Source organism: Chenopodium album, chromosome 8 (genome assembly GCF_948465745.1).
Source record: "Chenopodium album chromosome 8, dcCheAlbu1.1, whole genome shotgun sequence".
NCBI lineage: Eukaryota > Viridiplantae > Streptophyta > Magnoliopsida > Caryophyllales > Amaranthaceae > Chenopodium > Chenopodium album.
In genome coordinates, this window is record NC_137841.1 from 18,118,258 (window position 1) to 18,138,417 (window position 20,160).

The window sequence follows — 20,160 nt, forward strand, 5'->3', positions numbered from 1 at the left end:
TAATTTGACCTAACATTTCATTCAATATAACTATATTTTTTAATTTTATTTAAATTATTATTGTTGGATATCACTCATGTAAGGCAAAAACTTCTCCTTTAGATATAGTAACACACTTAAAAAAAAAAAAAAAAAAAAAAAAAAAAAAAAAAAAAACTTAAAAGGTAACACAATTTTTTGGTGGGAAAATTTTTTATATGGTGATGACACGTGTACTTAGGGATAACTACGGGGATTACTTTAGTATTAAAAGAGTATAGATACACCAACATATACATAACAACACGGACTATTACATATACTTCGTATATGAGTAATGAATAAGGCTAGGTTCGGGATTCCGGAGCTGAGTAAAATGAGAAAGATGTCAAGTTGAGATGGTATATGCAATCAATGCATGCGCATATCCGATCCATCAGCGCCCATTTCGCCTAGGGTTTTGTTGAACCCTCACAATATAAGCCCTCCTTCTTCACCCAGCCGTAGCTTTTTTTCTTCATTTCTTCTTCTCCACTCATTTTTATCTCTACATTTCTATCTCTAACAAACCCTAAAACTCCTCCTTCTCAGGTAAATTTCGCAACCTTCATCTCCTTTTTGATCTTTTAGATGTTGTTATGTTGTATTGATTTATCTATTATTTGTTGAACTGATTGATTGTATCGGATTGTTTGTTTTTGCGCTTATTTGATTGCTTTGTTTTTTTATTACTTGTTGATTTGGAGTGATTTTAGCTTTGGAGTTAAATTTTATGATTGAATATTGTATTAAAATTCGATTGAAGTTTTTTGATATTGAATTTTCAAATTTTATTATTTCGCCTGAATTAATGATTTAATTTCCTTATCTTTATTTTTATAAAATTGAGTTGTGATTACTGATTTCGGATTTGATTTGAAATGTTTTGGATCTGGAATTACTGTTATTGTTTCTCCGTTTTGTCGAACATGATGAATTTTTAATAAAACAATTTAAATAGTCACTTATCTTGTGGAATTTCCAGCAATTTTGTTGTTTAAATGCTATATTTTCATTAATCTGACATATTATTTAAGTTTGTATGATTTTGATGTAGTATGTTATCAATTTCGTTGTTCATTTCGTTTTCAATTAATTATTGACTCTTTAGTTGGTGTGCAGGGTTTGTTTAGGAGTGTTCTGTATCGGCATATAGCCCGTGCTTTCTCTTAGAGAGTAGCGAAAATGGTATATTTTGTATATTCTAAACTACTGTATTACATTAGTTGCATGCTTGTGTTGTTGATTTTGTAACTCAATTTTAATGTATTGGGTTTGCAGGTGAAGTTTACAGCCGATGAGCTCCGCAGGATTATGGACTGCAAACATAACATCCGTAATATGTCTGTTATTGCCCATGTCGATCATGGTAACGAATCCTTTTTATAGTCTTGTATCTTTATTGCTTGTTTGCTACGTTGCGAAAAGTCATTATACATTAATCCAATACTCTGATTGATGCTAGTTCTTGTGTTTACCTGTTAATCGCTTGAATCAGTGTCATAAAGTTTGATGAGTATTTGCAACTTTGGGCATTATTTGTGATATAAAATATTCCAAAGTTGCAAAACACATTTAACGGAGGTAGTAGGTGCTATCTGTGCAATAAGTGGAAAGAATTGTTGTCATTGTCTTATACTGTGAATCGTTTTATTCATGCTTATTGTATTTACTCCCTCTGTGTCCTTTTGATAGTCCCTTATGGACAAATTTTAGTCCCAAAATTTTCATCCCATTTGCCTTTTCTAACAACTATTAATATTATTTTTTTATCAAAATTCCCTCTAATTTGCAACTATATTTGTGTAAATTTAACTTTCCCAAGTAAATTTTGTTTTCTCATGTACTTTTATTACTTTCTCTCTCTAATTTTTTGCATACCCAATGTCAATTTACTTTTTCAATGTACTTAAACAATTATTTTTTGTGTTTATTAATTCCCGTGAAAGATGTCCATAAGGGACTATCAAAAGGGGATGGAAGGAGTAGTAAAAGTGGTTGATATTTCAGAATATGGTCTATTGAGTATGTGTTTGTTTCAAGTAAGTGTGTTTTCCTGTTGATTGCTTCTATTGGTGTCATCAAATTTGTTTACTAAGCTCAAATTTATGTCTGCTGCTTTAAATGTTGATGTGTTCTGCAATGTTGTCAAATCTACATTGAATTACAGTGGAATGTTGTTGTCTTTTATGTTGTAAAGAATTCTTAATTCATGCTTGCTTTTTTCTTGTTAAAAAGATCTCAAAATTTGATTAAGGTCCTTTGTAATCACTCTTGCATAAAATTGTAAATTAACATGTTTAGGATGCTTAAGTCTTAGTATATTGGGTAAAGTTATCGTATTTCTATTGAACCAGGACATTACTTTTATCTCTTTGTTTCATGGAAATCTTTGTTTATGCTCTTTTTAGTTTGTAGATGGTGCCCAATTATCGTCATTTATACCATTAAGTTGCTATCTGCTGGACTTGTTTTTTTTAACCCTTATTGCTTTATTCTTATATACAGGAAAATCAACCCTCACTGATTCTTTGGTGGCTGCTGCTGGTATCATTGCCCAGGAAGTTGCTGGTGATGTACGTATGACTGATACCCGTGCTGATGAAGCTGAGCGTGGTATTACCATCAAGTCCACTGGAATTTCTCTGTACTATCAGATGACAGATGAAGCTTTGAATGCATTCAAGGGAGAGCGTGATGGCAATGATTATCTGATCAATCTTATTGATTCCCCTGGGCACGTTGACTTCTCTTCAGAGGTTACTGCTGCTCTGCGTATCACTGATGGAGCTCTTGTCGTTGTTGACTGTATTGAGGGTGTATGTGTCCAGACTGAGACTGTCCTTCGCCAGGCTCTTGGTGAGAGGATCAGGCCTGTTCTTACTGTTAATAAGATGGACCGTTGCTTCCTTGAGCTCCAGGTTGATGGAGAGGAGGCTTACACAACATTCCAGAAGGTTATTGAGAATGCTAATGTCATCATGGCTACCTATGAAGATCCCCTTCTGGGTGATGTCCAAGTTTACCCTGAGAAGGGAACAGTTGCTTTCTCAGCTGGTCTCCATGGGTGGGCTTTTACTCTGTCCAACTTTGCTAAGATGTATGCATCTAAGTTCGGTGTTGATGAGGCTAAGATGATGGAACGTCTCTGGGGTGAGAACTTTTTTGACCCAGCCACCAAGAAGTGGACCACCAAGAACACTGGGACAGCTACATGTAAACGTGGATTTGTTCAATTTTGCTATGAGCCCATCAAGCAGGTCATTGCTACTTGCATGAATGATCAAAAGGATAAACTGTGGCCCATGCTGACAAAGCTTGGTGTCCAATTGAAGTCTGAAGAAAAAGAATTGATGGGTAAGGCATTAATGAAGCGTGTCATGCAGACCTGGCTCCCAGCTAGCAGTGCTTTACTTGAAATGATGATCTATCATTTGCCGTCTCCTGCAACGGCTCAGAGATATCGTGTGGAGAACTTGTACGAGGGGCCCATGGATGATGTCTATGCGACAGCAATCAGGAACTGTGACCCTGAGGGACCTTTGATGCTCTATGTATCAAAAATGATTCCTGCACCTGACAAGGGGAGGTTCTTTGCTTTTGGCCGTGTCTTTGCGGGAAAAGTTTCAACTGGTATGAAGGTTAGAATCATGGGACCTAACTATGTTCCCGGGGAGAAAAAAGATCTGTATGTTAAGAATGTCCAGAGAACTGTCATTTGGATGGGAAAAAGGCAGGAAACTGTTGAAGATGTTCCATGTGGAAACACTGTTGCTATGGTTGGTTTGGATCAGTTTATCACAAAGAATGCCACTCTTACAAACGAGAAGGAAGTGGATGCCCACCCAATCCGAGCCATGAAGTTCTCTGTATCACCTGTTGTCCGTGTTGCTGTGCAGTGTAAGGTTGCATCTGATCTTCCCAAGCTTGTTGAAGGTCTGAAGCGTTTGGCCAAGTCAGATCCTATGGTTCTTTGTAGCATTACAGAATCGGGTGAACACATTATTGCTGGTGCTGGTGAGCTCCATCTGGAAATCTGTTTGAAGGATCTGCAGGACGACTTCATGGGTGGGGCTGAAATCAGCAAGTCAGACCCTGTTGTATCCTTCCGTGAGACTGTTCTTGAGAAGTCAAGCCGTGTTGTGATGAGCAAGTCTCCCAACAAGCACAACCGTTTATACATGGAAGCTCGTCCAATGGAAGATGGGCTTGCCGAGGCCATTGATGAAGGAAGAATTGGCCCAAGAGACGACCCCAAGATCCGTTCCAAGATCTTGGCTGAGGAATTTGGGTGGGACAAGGATCTTGCTAAGAAGATCTGGTGTTTTGGTCCAGAAACTACTGGTCCCAACATGGTGGTTGATATGTGTAAGGGAGTCCAGTATCTCAATGAAATTAAGGACTCTGTTGTTGCTGGTTTCCAGTGGGCTTCAAAAGAAGGTGCTTTGGCTGAAGAAAACATGAGAGGTATCTGCTTTGAGGTTTGTGATGTGGTTCTCCATGCTGACGCCATCCACAGAGGAGGTGGGCAGGTTATTCCAACCGCTAGGAGAGTCATGTACGCTTCCCAGCTAACTGCCAAGCCCAGATTGATGGAGCCCATCTATCTTGTTGAGATCCAAGCTCCTGAACAAGCTCTTGGTGGTATCTACAGTGTTCTTAACCAGAAACGTGGACATGTGTTTGAGGAAATGCAGCGACCTGGTACCCCACTCTACAACATCAAGGCTTACCTTCCTGTCGTCGAGTCCTTCGGATTTTCAAGTACTTTGAGAGCTGCAACCTCTGGTCAAGCTTTCCCACAGTGTGTGTTTGATCATTGGGAAATAATGACTCAGGATCCTCTGGACCCAACATCACAAGCTGCAGCCCTTGTTGGAAACATTCGTAAGAGGAAGGGATTGAAGGAAGCAATTACCCCACTTTCTGAGTTTGAGGACAAGCTATAATCTCATCTGTGAGTTGTTTGTGAAGTTACTTTGGTGTTCTATCTATTTCTGTTTCCATCATTTTGCCTCCATCTAGAGATACTGTTATCGTATGTTACGTTGAGTATTATTTTTCCCGTTTGTGGGAGATTTAAAAACTTTGTATTGTAGTAGATTTTTAACGTCTTTCCTCCAGTAGATGATTTCTGTGTTGCCTTATATATATCTGCAATCTGATGAGGTTGAAAGACTGAATTTTCTCTGATATGATGACTTGGTTTTTTCAAGCCAGATCTAGGAAAGTTTGTGATGCCTATATTTTGTTATTACTCAGCAGGTGCAAATTTGGTGCAAAATTTCCATGTTTGTGACTTGTTAAATTGGTCGAGATCTGAAGTGTTCTAATGGCTAATTAAGCTGTGATTATCACTGTAATGTGGTAATAATAAACTAGTGAACTTATGTCAATTTTTTGTTTTTTTAATTTTCAGTGAATTTTTTTAATATAAAAACTGGTTTTTCATAAAATCAATTTCTTTGACAAAACTGTTTAATTTTAAATTTATTTTTCCTTTCTTTGGCATCGTTTAACTTATTTGAAGAACTTAGACGAGCTGGTTCACTTAATAAAAGAAACATATAAAAAAAAATGTCAATTTATTTCAAAGTACATTCACTTCATAGTTCATACCATTGTAAGTTTTGTGTACCTTAAGAATGCGATTCCACAAAGTAAATGATCGTATAGATTTCCAAGCAAGATTAGAGAATGCACTTTTATAAAATGAATAAATCAACACCAAAAAAAAAAATGATTTTATTAAAATGTACATTAATGTGAAAGCAGAGAAGTTTTAGGAGGGAATTAGTATACCAATTGTTTGAGTAGCTTGTTTTTATGTACATTACCCTCTCCAATCTGTAAATAAGAATAAGATTAATGCACATCATAAAAGAAAACAAGAAGTGGAATTACTTAAACGATGCGTCGATGCCTACGTTGTGATCAAATTCACCAAATTTAAAAAAAAAAATGAGTAAAAATGTGAAATGAGATTTCAATGATAAAGAAAGAAAAGGTAAGGGTGTGTGTTTCTGCATATTTGATACTCTTGGGTGTATACTAGCTGTAAACAATTAGTTATACGAGTCCTACATCAACATATATAGCAATATTACTAAATCTCTAAAGAAAAAAAAAATTACAGTAGAAGTTTATAAGAACAAAAATTCTCCTTAGAGCAAATTAAAATCCAAAAGTTTAATTTGACATATTATAACTTTCCTATCGTATTATATAAACAATATGTTAATAATTAATATGTTACTTAATATACTTACAGAAAAGGGTTTTTCACAGCTAACTCTACAACTGAATTAAGATCATCCCAATTATGCTCATAATAAGCAAAATACTGCAAATCATTCCCGTCATTTGTTAGAACATGATCCAACATGCTCGGCCGCGTTGTACATGAAGAATTTTGAGCCATATGATTCAGTTGTTGCTGATGATCTGCTTGAAAATGTGCGTTTTTTTCATCATCACCTGTAGTAATATTTTGAGTTCCTATGCAAACGTTGTTAGTATTATTACTATTATTAGTCTCTTCGTTGGGGACGAAAAGATTAGTATAGCCATTGTTAGGTGTTGAGGATTGATGAGTTGCAAAGCTAATGTAACATTCTTGATTAGTGTTGGAATCAATGCTGCTTGTTTTTGAGCTTGAATTTACAGCATTCTTTTTGTTAGATAATTCCCTCCAATCAGGTGTGTGCCTTTTGTTTCGCTTGAATATTCTACAAAGTGTCCATATCTCCTGCAATAATAATAAAACCCAACATTAAAAACAGTATTCGATCTCCATATTTAAACAATAAAAATTTAATTAATAACCTAACTAATTGACGTGTGAGTTTACTTCTGGGTGTAAGGAAAAACCAAACTGTTACTTCTTAGTAGCACATATAAGTGAAAATATTGTCAAAGTGTAGGTAAGTTCAAATAATTTAAAGTTCTTCAAAAAAAAAAAAAAAGTTCAAATAATTTAAATTATAAGTAATAGAATATCAAGTAGGTGAATGAAACATATGCATCTGGCCTTACGTGAAATTAGACATGAAATTTATAAATTGTTGCATAATTCTATCATGCATTCCTAATTTATTGTCAATTTAGAAGATATTTTATACTCCTTCCGTCCCTTAATCAGATTCCAATATCTAGCATTTATTCTTCATATAATAGAGAGAAGTAGGAATCTAATTAAGGGACGGAAGGAGTATATTAAATAAAGTCATTATCTCTTTGTCAAAAAAATAAATTACTCTTCCTAATTTATTAAAAGCTCATAATTTACTCCATCCCTTACAAAAAAATCTCTCATACACAATAATAATACATACTTTGTAATATGATAGCACATTAGCACATATCTATATTAAACAAATGCTTCTACCATTTACAATATATATATATACAAAAATTAATTTGTTTACCGTTTAATGTAGAATTGTAGATACTAGATACATACTTTGTATGTCTCAACTTTCAATTTAATATAACATCATGCATGATTAATCCTTTTCATAATATGATGATATAATCAATCCCTCCTTCCAATTAAATTGATTATTTATTTGCTCAACACTTTAATATCTTATTGTATATTTGATATTGTAAACAATAACCTGAGGTGCATTTATATATTAATACAAGAACGAAAAATGATAATTGTACTTAGCTAGTTTTTAATACTATATTTCACTAAGTCCAATGATTTGATGATTTCACTTTGATGCCCTATCTTTTGTATTTTTCTTCTCTTGATGCCCTAAAATATTTGTCATGATCATCTAAAAAATTAATAAACAAATTAACTTCTTTAGTTCATTTCATTATAAGGAAAAAAACAATTAAATTATTCATGTATGAAAATAAAAAAGTTTACCCTTTTTTTTTAGAAAAATCATTGGCACCTTGATCAACACCAATGGCAAAGCTAATTTCACAATTAGCTTGGCATGCCACATAAGTTTTGAAGCTAATCATCATTTTAGCTACTTTTTGCTCCAATGGCTAGCTATTAGCTTAGTAGTAGTCGTCGAATAAAAAAAAAATACATAAAAAGAGCTTAATTGGTGCAATGAGCATTTTATTTTTGACAAGTTTAATTTCCAAGCAAATTAGCTTTGCCAAGCTAATTGAGTTTTCTAGCTCCAATGATCAAGCTAGTAGCTAGGGAATTATTGAAATTGCAAGCAAGTCCCTAGCTACAACTATTGGAGTTGCTCTATACTTTCTCTATTCTTTTGATATTGCACTATAAGGAGAGGGTAAGAATTTTATTTATTTATTATTATTTTTTTCTTTGTGGGAAAAAGGAAGAGAGGAAATTTTTTTCCCATGTGATTAAAAAAAAAAAAAAAAAAAAAAAAGTATGTGTTAAAAAATAAAGGTATAGTATTAATTATTTGCAATGTAAGAAGGAATGTTTATATTCCTAAAATGGGTATGGTGTAATATACGGAAAACTTCCTAAAAAACAAATGGTGCAACATTATGAAAACCCAGAGAGTGTTTTTGTTTAATCATATATTATCAGTTATATATATATATGTATATGTATATGTATATGTATATGATGTATATGTATATGTATATGTATGTATTTATTTATTTATTTATTTATATATCACAAACTTTTTAAAAAATCGGATGTACAATAATTATTGTACATCCATTATAAAGATAGCTTAAAGTGATTAAAAGTTACCTCTGAAATGAATAAAAGTTACCCCAATATGCGTAAAAGTAACCCAATTCAAATAAAAATTATCTACACTTTATTAGTAAAGAATCACATTTTAAATGACTAAAAATCAATTATTAATGATTGAATGTAATTAAATTATCTTTATAAAACTTTTCTTGTTGTCTATTTATATAAAAATTGTATTATGTTTAAAGTTACCCAAAAACAGGCAAAAAGTTACCCTAAAATTAGCTAAAAGTTACCCTTATACTGCTCGATGTACACTAATATTAGTGTAAACCGGATGTATACAAAAGTTTTTGTATATATATATATATATATATTCTCTTTGCTATTTCACGAAGTAGTGGATGTAATTTAATTCTTAAAATCATAAGAAATCTTTTTCTACTTTTGGCTGTATAAGGAGTTTATGTAATTTAACTTTAAAATAGGATGCACTATTAATAAAATTTCGTATAAAAAACTAACTTAATAAGTATTATTTTGATGTTAAAAAAAAAATTAATTTAGGGAAATTATTCCGTGTACCCTTGATTTTTTGAAAAATGCACTATGTACCCATAAAAATCTTTAAATGCTCCATGAACTCTTAAGGTTTGTACAAAAAAAAAAAAAAAAAAAAAAAAAAAAAGCACAAAATACCCTTATCATCTAACAAAAGCACATATTACTAACTTCTCAAACTAAAATCATGCCCACACACGAACTCTTTGTTAATACTTTATATATATACAATAAAACCGCCTAATACTATACATTAAAATTTGAACTCCAACTATCATTCTAAATTCTAAACTTTCAAGTGTTAGAATTTGATTTATTAATTAAGGCCCTGTTCTCTTCACCTTAAAAAAAATAATATTAAGTAAAAATAATTTTATTTCAGTAAAAATAAGTTCAGTTCAGTAAAATTAATTTCAGTTCAGAAAAAATAATTTTAGTTCAGTAAAAATAAGTTCAGTTCAGCAAAATTCAGTTTTATTAAAGAAGAATTATAATAGAAAATCAGTAAAAATAATTTCAGTTCAGCAAAATTCAGTTCTATTAAAGAAGAATTATAATAGAAAATCAGTAAAAATAATTTCAGTTCAGCAAAAATAATTTCAGTTCAGTAAAATTAATTTAAGTTCAGTAAAAATAATTTAAGTTCAGTAAAAATAATTTAAGTTCAGGAAAAATAATTTCAGTTCAGTAAAAATAATTTCAGTTCAGTAAAAATAATTTCAGTTCAGCAAAATTAATTTGAAGAGAACGGAGCCTAAGTTTAATTGATAATAAATTGTTTTAGCATTACAGTAGCATTACACTATAATAATGTAATATAATTTAATGCTTAGGGGGTCTCAATCTAACAAAATTTACATTTGTTACGAATTTAGGAGTATTTGGTATTTTTTCTTAAAAACCTTAGGGATACATTGTGCATTTGAAAGTGAATACATATGCTTATAAGTTGTATGAAACAATGAACAAAGAATGTGAGAAATGGTTGGATCTTTGCATTTGAATTCTTACCTCTCATCATGGTTGGTTCTTATTTGACTTTGTTAAATATAGTTTGTCTGTTAATTGTTAGTAGATGCCGTGTGACAATCTTTTGAAACTTCTTTCATAGAAAAGAAAAAAAAAGTCAGTGTGTATGCTGTATGCATGACGAGTTACCTCTAGATTTAAAGTTTAATACTCCTTTTAACCAAACGAGTTAATTGTTTAATTGTCACACTTGATTATGTAACATTTAGTCAAGAGCATTATATTGACCGGTATTAATTAGTGCTGTCAAATTTCAAACCGAAACCGTTTAACTGTTCGAAACAAACCGACTCAAATGAGAACCGAACCGATTAAAAACTTTTTTTTTTTTAAATCGAAAACCGATCCGAACCGTATGTGAATGAACCCGAAACCGAACCGATCCAAATAACGTTACACCGTATAAAAACCGAACCTGTTAATGAACCGAATCAGTTCTAAACCGAACTGAAATCAAACCGAACCGAAAAAGAATCGAATTGTTTCTAACCCGAAATCGCTTACAACCCGAAATCGTTTGAACCGGGATAAAACCGTTTACACCGAACCGTTCACAACCCGCAACCCGTTTGCACCGAACTGTATATAAACCGAACCATTTATAAACCGAACCGCTTGCAAACCGAATCGTTTAAGAACCGGACCGCTTATAAACGAATTGGCTACAAACTGCTTACTATAAAGAGAATATTAAAATCAAGTTAAAAGGTGTTTTAAATGTAATTTAATTATCATAGTATAAAAATTCTTCCTGCCAAACTAATATTTATTGAAAATTTATTATCATAGTATAAAATATCTTCCTGCCGAATTATTATCATAGTATAAAATATCTTCCTGCCACTAAAATCCTCTTGCCGAACCGAAAAAGAACCAATCCAATTTTGATAGTGCTATTGGTAGATATTAATGTGACTATTGAAAAGAGAAAGTCATTAAAAAAGGTAGTCTATCTTAAATTAATGCTGCTATAATAGACTACCTTTTTTGTAATGACTTTCTCTTTTCAATAATGTCACATTAATATTTACCATATATAAGTAACATAACTACTTTTTTTTTTTTTTTTGGTTCATCCATTTTGCATTGATTTACTTATTTACCTATATATTTTGTCTTACAAAATGGTTCTAAGTGAGAAGAATATTATAGAATAAAAGGAGTAATAATAAGCCATCTTAGGGCCTGTTCTCTTACGTTGAAATTCAGTTCAGTTCAGTTCAGTTCAGCTCAGCTCCAAATTTCCTTCTCTTATAAAATATTCATTTCAGTTCAGTTCAGTTCAGTTCAGCTCAGTTTAATTTAGTTCAGCTGAGTTCAGTCAATGAGAACAAACCCTTAGTCTCTATACATTTATCGTTTTTATACTCCTTAATTTTAAGATTCTCATTCTTAAAACTTAAAAAGTACTTCGTAATAATCAAGTGACTTATAAATGTTTTCAAAAAAAAAAAAAATAGGTCATAAATAATGAATTATATTGCTTTATAACGTGAAAAAAAAAAAAAAAAAAAGTGAAAGGAATAAAAAAAAATCGATTACAAATTTACTTAATGTATAGGTGAAAAACATTGGTTAAATAAAATAAAGGAAAAATGGACGAGAAAAATCCCACCCTTAAAAGGACCTTCTCAAAATAATCCAACCTTTTGATTAACTCAATATAAACCAACCTTTTGTCATAGTCTGCTCAAAATGGTTCGGTTAACCCGTTACTTGCTTTATAGGTAATAAACATTTTTTTTTAAGATAATTAAAATATTTTTGTTGGTTTTCCTCCAAACTGCTATCTTTCGTCCTCTGTCTTCCTTCATTCTCTAACACAACAATCTTCCTTTTTGTAAAAAATTACTATGAAAATCTTAATAATTGATGTACATTGTACACATCAATTTGGGCATTTCCGTAAAAGGCAGAATACTACTTGGATTCCCCTATTTTAACAATTCCCTCACCAAAATAAATGTAGTCAGGGTGGTATCGGATGAAACCCATCAAGAGCAAGAATCACAAATCTAATTTGTAGAAAGGATTTTCGTCTAATATTGCAAATTGGGAATCAAAATTGTTAGTTTATTATTTTGACTTTGAATTTGGGTGGTTTTTGGTTGTGATGGTTGTTACTCAGAGTGTTTGGATGGTTTGGCAGTCAGATTTTGGGTGGAGGTTGAGGGGTGTTTTCGGTGGTGGTTTCAATACTCGGGTTTTGAGTCGTGGTTTGTTTGGTGATTAGTTTAGGTCATCGTGTGTTTGGGTTGGTCAGTGGGGTTGAGGGAGGGAGGTCAATGGGTTGGGTGGTCAGTTGCGTAGTGTTATGTCGGTGCCGGGCTGCTGGGTGGTGGAGGACTTGGTGGTCAGTTGTTCAGGTGGTCCGTTGGGTGGGTTTATATTGATTAAATAAATAATTTTAATTTTAAAATTTAATTAATAAACTTGGAACCATTCAGGACAAGACACTTGTATAGTTAACTTATTGGATAGGTTATCATTAAGTCTCAATCGGCAATGGACCATTTTAAGAAGATAGATGTTAAAGGTTAGATTATATGTAGTTAATCCAAAGGTTGGACTAATTTAAAAAGACAGTTAAAAGGTGGGATTATTTTTATCAATTTTTTCTAAAATAAAAGGAAATTCTCAATGGTAACTACGTAAAATTGCACATTCTTGTTAACAATTTTTTTTCTACATATTTTCACAATTTTTTTTTGTAAAAAACTACCTTTTATAATCCATTTTTTGCGAGAAACTACACGAAAACGAAATGTTGTAATTAACTACCTTTTAAAACATAAAATGTTGTAATTTATTACCATCCATCGGAAAGTCAAGTCTGACTTTAATTTTCCGGCGTTGACCTAAGCACGTGACCCTCACGTGACCTTTAATGAAAAAAATTCCCCCTTTTTTCGAATTGAAATTAGGGATTTGGGGATGAAATGAGGTTAATTGGGGAAAGGGAGGGAGAAAATGGGAAAAAAGGGGGAATTTTTTTTTCATTAAAGGTCACGTGCCTAGGTCAACGCCGTAAAATTAAAGTCAAACTTGACTTTCCGATGGATGGTAGTAAATTACAACATTTTGTATTTTAAAAGGTAGTTAATTACAACATTTCGTTTTCGTGGTAGTTTCTCGCAAAAAATGGATTATAAAAGGTAGTTTTTTACAAAAAAAAAAATCCTATTTTCACAAATAACATCACTTTTGTTAAGTTTTAATATGAAAATATTTTTGTAATTAACAAAAAAAATTAGCTTAATTAAAAAAATTAACCTAATAATTAGCAAAAAAACCCGCTACCCTGCCCCACCCCGAATACCCCTCGCTGGCGCATATTACCCCTGAAAACCACATCGGCAGCGGCGATACCTCACTTCAACCCCTCGAAACAAATTCCGACACCACGCATCTCAAACCTCGACCACCAATTTCGTCAAAAACACACAACAGCTGCGCATCAACACTGCAGCCCGCAACCTCTCTTCACACCGCAAGTAGTTGCGAGCAACCAGATAGCAATTCAACCCCTGTAGCACCACATCGACATCAATCAAACCTCAACCAAGCAACACTAATTTCTCCCCTCACTCAGCCAGCAACCAATTGCTCCAATCCACCATCAACAACCACAATTCCACCATCAATTACAACAATTTCGGCCACCAATCGCAACTAGGACTTCAATTGATGCTCCAATACCCAGATGCTGTGCTCATGACGACAATGACGAACCCACAAAAAATGCAATTGAACGGTGATTCAAAAGGAGCTTGACGATTGAACGACGGTGATGATGAATGGTTGGTGATGGTGTGAGATAGGGAATAATTTCCCATTACAGCAACCCACTATTTTGGATTATAAAGCTGACAATTTCAGGGGCGATATGTGCAGGGCGGGGAGGTGGCCGAGGTGGGAGCTGAGTAGGGTTGCGGGGTTTGGGGTAAGGGTGGCTGGGGTCTTGGGGTTGGGGTGGCTGTTTTTTTTTTTTTTTTTTAAAATATATATATATATATATATATATATATATATATATATATATATATATATATATATATATATATATATATATATATATATATATTTTGAGGAAATTTTGACAAGAGGTTAATTTTTGTTTATTAAGCTAATTATTTGTTGATTACAAAAATATTTCTGAGAATTTGTAAAAAAAATTCTCACAAATAGCAGTACTTTTGTTAAGTTTCTTTAACATGACTATAATTTTGTAATTACCATTGAGAATATGCAATTCTACATAACTATCATTGAGAATTTCCCAACAAAAAAATAAACATTGGTAAATTTGAATATAACTCATATTTGATTGAAAATGTCAAATGTGATACTACACGGATTTCATATTATTAAAAACTCTTAACTATTATCTATCCATATTATATATGAAAAGGCAAAGAAGTTTATGTTCCACGTAGCACCTTCCTCAATCAATTAAATATGTTATTGGCCCGAGCAATGCCTCTTATCACTTTAAAATTATAAGTTTGATAAAAAATAAATTTAAAAGGTTAGTGTTCAACAATATTTATATACGTGAATTAAAGTATATTAATAAATTTAAGATTAATGGGTGCTTGTTATTTTTTCACTTTACTTTTATGTAATAAAATAATAACTTTTTTGTCAAAAAGTAAAAAAAAAAAAATTATTTAAATATTTTGGGGTATTTTTTTTTTTTTTTTTTTTTTGATGTTTAGAGAGCCACAGGGGCAGGGGTAAGAATCGATCACAGGACCTCCTAGGATCGGGAGGGAAGCTCTAACCACTTGAGCTAACCCTCACTCTCATATTTTGGAGTACTTGGTATAATTGCTTAACTGATATTGAATAATCTCGAAAATTAGCATATAAGTTAAGGTATCAACAACCATTAGTGTGTGATTTATGTCTTAATGTGCAATTATATATTTAGAAGTTAAATTATATTGGAAAATTAAGTGCAAAGGTTACACATATGAAGAGTCATAAGCATAAGCCATAAAGTGATACATAGTGCTCATGTGGCGCCAAGTCATATAAAAGAATGAACGGTGATACATGACGATAGCATGTTGTCCATTTGAGTTTTAATAATATTATAAATGTTAGCCACTAAGTTATTGCCGCATTATATGTCATTATGTTAAAATCTATATCTATACTTTAGTATTTAAAAACTTAAACCACTATCATTCATATGTCACATGTCCACACAACTTATTCATATGCCACATGTCCTCACAACTCACTCATATGCCACATGTTACTTCTCTTACCTTTTTAATATTTAAAAAATTAAATTAAAAATATTACATAATGTTAAAATCTTTATGCGTAACTTGCACATTTAAGTAAGAAAATGAAGTGTTTCGTTTCTACCATGATAGAATAAAGTTGAATCAACTATTACATAAACATATGAAATATAATAATAATAAAAAAAGTCTTTTTATCTCTTAAACTTAAAATATAGCTTAAAATACAAAGTACGGAGTATGTCATTTTATATTCTACAATATTCATGTATATATAGTTTACTAAATCCCTTCATATTCTTCCACAATTCCACCCTCACTTTTTTTTTATATAAGTTTTCATAGCATTCACCTCAAGAGTCATGAAACAATAACTTCGTAGTTTCAACTATTAAAAAACATACATTTAAATAAAAAATAACATAAGTTATAACCCGTGCATTGAACGGGCTAAAATGCTAGTTAAATGTAAATAAATAAAGATTTCAATAATCATAGAATTAATGCAGTAATTTGGGCACCGTCGGAGCCTAAAACTATTATCAATTTATTTATTTATTTTATATTAAAGGCAGGCCTCTTTACCCACCATGCATGGCCGTTAATAGTTCTACCAATTATTAATGACTATCATGCACGTATGATTTATCTAATTAATAATTAAAAAAATTAGAAGTATCAAAATTGATCTCTATATTCAATTGACTCGCTACATACTCTATCAAATAAGTGCAAACACAAAACATGAACATGTTTACTTACAGCTTCTAGAGCAGTGTCTTTAGGGTTGGCTAAGTTAGCCTCATCTTGTTGTTGTAGATCATTGGGAAGACGAAACTCATGCATCATCCAATCGGTTTTAGTGCCTTTTCCAGCACTTCCGCGATAGTAAACTAGTGACTTCTTGAGGCCAATGCACTGGGGGCCTTCCCCTCCGTTGGAGTAGATCGGCCTGTCGATCCCGGTAGCTTTCCAAAATCCAGACCCGGTTACTCTATTAGGTCTAATGCTGTTTCTGTATTTTCTTCCCCTTTTGCAGTAAAAATACCACTCTTTATCTCCTATGCTGCTACTTGCTTCTGCAATTCACGTATATAAAATCTTAGTTTAAAAATAGATTATGATAATATTGATATTTATGATACAGATACTAGGGATTAGATAGTTGAAGATGAAAATATTATAATATTTTACGCCCTTAAGTATCATATACTTCGTATGTATTGAGATAGAGCACTATATTTAATATATATATATAAAAAAAATAAAATAAAAAAAACCATATGTAATCCGCATGCATGAGCTAATCAGCTAAGTGTAGCTTGTGATATAGTTATGGAGAATTTACAAAGTATACTTTGTATATCATTATCCGTTATAGATCCCTTTGATCAAAACAAATGAAATGGAAAATATAAAAGCATATAATTACACAAACAGAAAAGCAAGTAGCGAACCATATACAAGAAACCATATATCCAAGGAAAGGAACATACAAGGAACCTAACATTATCCGTTACAACAATCATTTGAAATACGACTATCATATTATTTATTTTACTCTATAATATAGACATAATTAGTCATCTAATATCTACAATGCAAATATAATTTTTAATTATTATTTTTTGTTTTGACACATAATTTTTAATTATATTAATTCAACAAAAAAATAAATATTTTTTGAGAAAGTATAAAGTAAAAATAAAATTTCGTAAATGAAACTAAAAATTTGATGAATAACAAAAATATTGTTGAATAATACTATTTTATACTAAAAATAAAGTAATATAATTTATTACTTGGAGAAAAATATGTCAATTATAATCTACCTAATCATTAAAATATTTTGATAGTCATATTTCAAACTTCCAATATAAAATTTTCACAAGAAATTGAGCTTTATTTCCCAGGTCACATTTTATGTAATTTTGTGAAAGTATATAAGAAGTATGTTTTAAGTATAGATAGATCCATAAGCCATCTACATCATTATAAATCATATACTTTAACAGAACCATACATGACTATATTTTATTTATCGATAAATCATCAAATATATTCAAAGTGGATCATATAATATAAATATTTAAAGTCAAAATATTGCATATAAAAAAATTATTATAAACTTAGACATAAAATGTCCACATAAAAAATGAAGAAATAAGAGGATCGACGGATAAACCTTATCAGCTGCTTCACGTACTTGTGAGTTGTGATGTTTAAATGTTAAATTCAATTCAAGATGGAACCCCAATTGAATTTGTCTTACAGGATTTTAAGATTAACCCTAATTGGGTTTGTATATGATTAAATTTTCACAGATTATTAGTGTTGATTGTCATTAATAGTGATTATTATATGATTTGACATGGTCAAAGTTGACAATATACTAAGACTTGATGGTCAAATAGGGTGATCTTTCTGATCTAATCTTTGTCTTTTTACTTTATATTGGTAGGAAACTTTAGTTAACAATATTGTACATCTTTTCCGAAGTATTTTTTGTTTTGTATTTGAAAAAATTAAAAGGAAAATTTGTCTAGAAAGGACAAATATGTTCACTATTTTATATAGAAGGACCTTATATAGACCTTATAAGTTTATTTTGTTGTTTGAGCCTTTGAGGGACCTTGAGTTCGAAATTCGATAATAATTGACTTTTTTTCTCGACATTAACCTGTCATGTAACCTTAAAAAATGACCCTCTTTTCTTTCGTTTTTTTTTCTTCACGATTTCCCTCCAATTCTTCCTTCTCTCTCTTCTAATCCCTAAATGGCACAAATCAAAATAAGGGAATTTGAGGGAAATCATGGAAAAAAATTTCCGTATTTTATTTTTCTTCATATTTTGAATTTTTTTTATCTTTATGAATTTTTTCGAAGTTGCATTATTAGAAATTCATAATGAAAAGTCCATAGATGAATTTCATCTATATTAATTACTCCATACGTGCTTCACAGCAACTAGTAACGAAGATTAGCATGCACTGTACTAAAGAACATATATATGTTCCTATAATAAATTTTTAAAAGGAAATTTTGTCAACAACTACCAATTATAACCTCTGTTTTGAAAACAACTACCTTTTAAATTTTTTTTAAAACAACTACCACAAAAAATTTAAAAGTTAAAGTAGCACTACCACATTAGTATTTCCGGCTAGAATCTCCGGTGATAGGGGCCCACTTTTCACCTATATAAACAGTTATATAGAGAGGAGAGAGAAACTCATATTGGAGGGAAAGTGGAAAAATGGGCCCCTATCACCGGAGATTCTAGCCGGAAATACTAATGTGGTAGTGTTATTCTAACTTTTAAAATTTTTGTGGTAGTTGTTTTAAAAAAAAAATTTAAAAGGTAATTGTTTTCAAAACTGAGGCTATAATTGGTAGTTGTTGACAAAATTTCCTTTTTAAAAAGGATTAAAATTAATTTTATAAATTTTATTTGTAAATGGTTCTCTTATTTATATCACATGATCAGAGGTAAAATCGTGCATATTTGAATTTCACAATAATCTTACAGTTATATGGTTCTCTTCATCTCTTGGTTTATATCACTATGATCAGAGGTAAGTTCGTGTATATTTAAATTTCACAATAATCTTACAGCTATATGGTTCTCTTATTTATATCACTATGATCAGAGGTAAGGTCCTGTATATTTGAATTTCACAATAATCTTACACTTAATTTATCCATAAAAATGAAAGTAAAGAAACTTATGATTCAAATCTATATATTCAGTAAGAGTGTAGTAATGCGTACTTGCAAGATCCCAAGGCTCATGCTTGTAGATATCAACCTGCTTAATGATCTCAATACTAAGGGGACGTCGCTTCTCAACCTTCCTCTTTAAGTAAAACGACACCAGCTCTTCGTCGGTCGGATGAAACCGGAAACCCGGAAGCGGTCCTTCATGATCGTCGATGACACCTCCTTCGACGGCGACTACATGTTTGCTGCTACTACTTATTGTTTCCTGCTGCATATCATCCTGAATACTGCAACTCTTCATGCTCTTAACCTCCATAATACTATAATATTATATAATAGCTAGCAACGAACGTTTTAGTATTTATTTTCCTTTTGTTGTATGAAATATATACTTGTTGTAATACTTCATATTTTGAGAAAATAATATTAAGGACAGTTTTCAAATGGCTACAATAAAATTGTGGCCATTGTAACTAGTGAATCTCAACCCTCTATTTTACAAAATTGATCATATCCATCCATTTAGTTGACTTTAAAATACACTTTATCACAAAAAAAAAAAAAAAAAAAAAAAAAAAATTAAATTAAATGAGATTAAAAAAATATATATCAAATTTTATAATACTAGAAATTTTGTTCAAAAAGGATGAATTGATGAAACTTATAATTTATCTTGTTTTCAATTTTTGTTTTGATCTTTAATGTCAAATGATTGGTTTCTTAAAGATTAGAGACAAATCTCACAACTTTTATCTTCTTATTCGATCTACTTCTATTTTGCTACTTTTTCTTCTTTAACGGAAGATGATTCATTCTTTGGATAAACTGATGCAAAAATCATGGGCCTAGTAATATATAATGTTGAGTAATTGGTTTTTAATGGAGATGGGAGAATCTTTTGAACTTGTAAATTGCAAGTATATGCGT

At 31.5% G+C, this 20,160-nt stretch overlaps 1 protein-coding gene and 1 pseudogene across 3 annotated transcripts; one reads left to right on the forward strand and one right to left on the reverse strand.

Annotated features, from left to right (window-relative positions):
* Positions 1 to 438: 438 nt before the first annotated feature.
* Positions 439 to 5,233, forward strand: LOC145641741 (elongation factor 2). 2 transcript variants are annotated; one of them, XM_081692675.1, is made up of 4 exons: positions 439 to 570; positions 1,141 to 1,206; positions 1,300 to 1,387; positions 2,527 to 5,233. In XM_081692675.1, the coding sequence occupies exons 2-4, from the start codon at positions 1,204 to 1,206 to the stop codon at positions 4,965 to 4,967; spliced, it is 2,532 nt and encodes an 843-aa protein (XP_081548801.1). In that variant the 5' UTR covers positions 439 to 570; positions 1,141 to 1,203; the 3' UTR covers positions 4,968 to 5,233. The 2 variants fall into 2 exon arrangements, with proteins under 2 accessions (XP_081548801.1, XP_081548802.1); XM_081692676.1 differs by having other exon boundaries at positions 501 to 570; positions 1,130 to 1,206.
* Positions 5,234 to 6,222: 989 nt separating this feature from the next.
* LOC145642779 (transcription factor JUNGBRUNNEN 1 pseudogene) lies at positions 6,223 to 19,549 on the reverse strand (annotated as a pseudogene). Its single transcript, XR_014115721.1, has 3 exons — positions 19,285 to 19,549; positions 16,276 to 16,592; positions 6,223 to 6,766 (listed from the first exon to the last, which is right to left on the reverse strand). The product of XR_014115721.1 is annotated as a transcription factor JUNGBRUNNEN 1 pseudogene (transcript).
* Between the last annotated feature and the right edge of the window lie 611 nt (positions 19,550 to 20,160).

Excerpts from the sequence above, each read along its gene's own strand:
- LOC145641741 (XM_081692675.1), top strand. Across the intron at positions 1,388-2,526 it reads TATTGCCCATGTCGATCATG|GAAAATCAACCCTCACTGAT; the intron begins GTAACGAATCCT and ends TCTTATATACAG.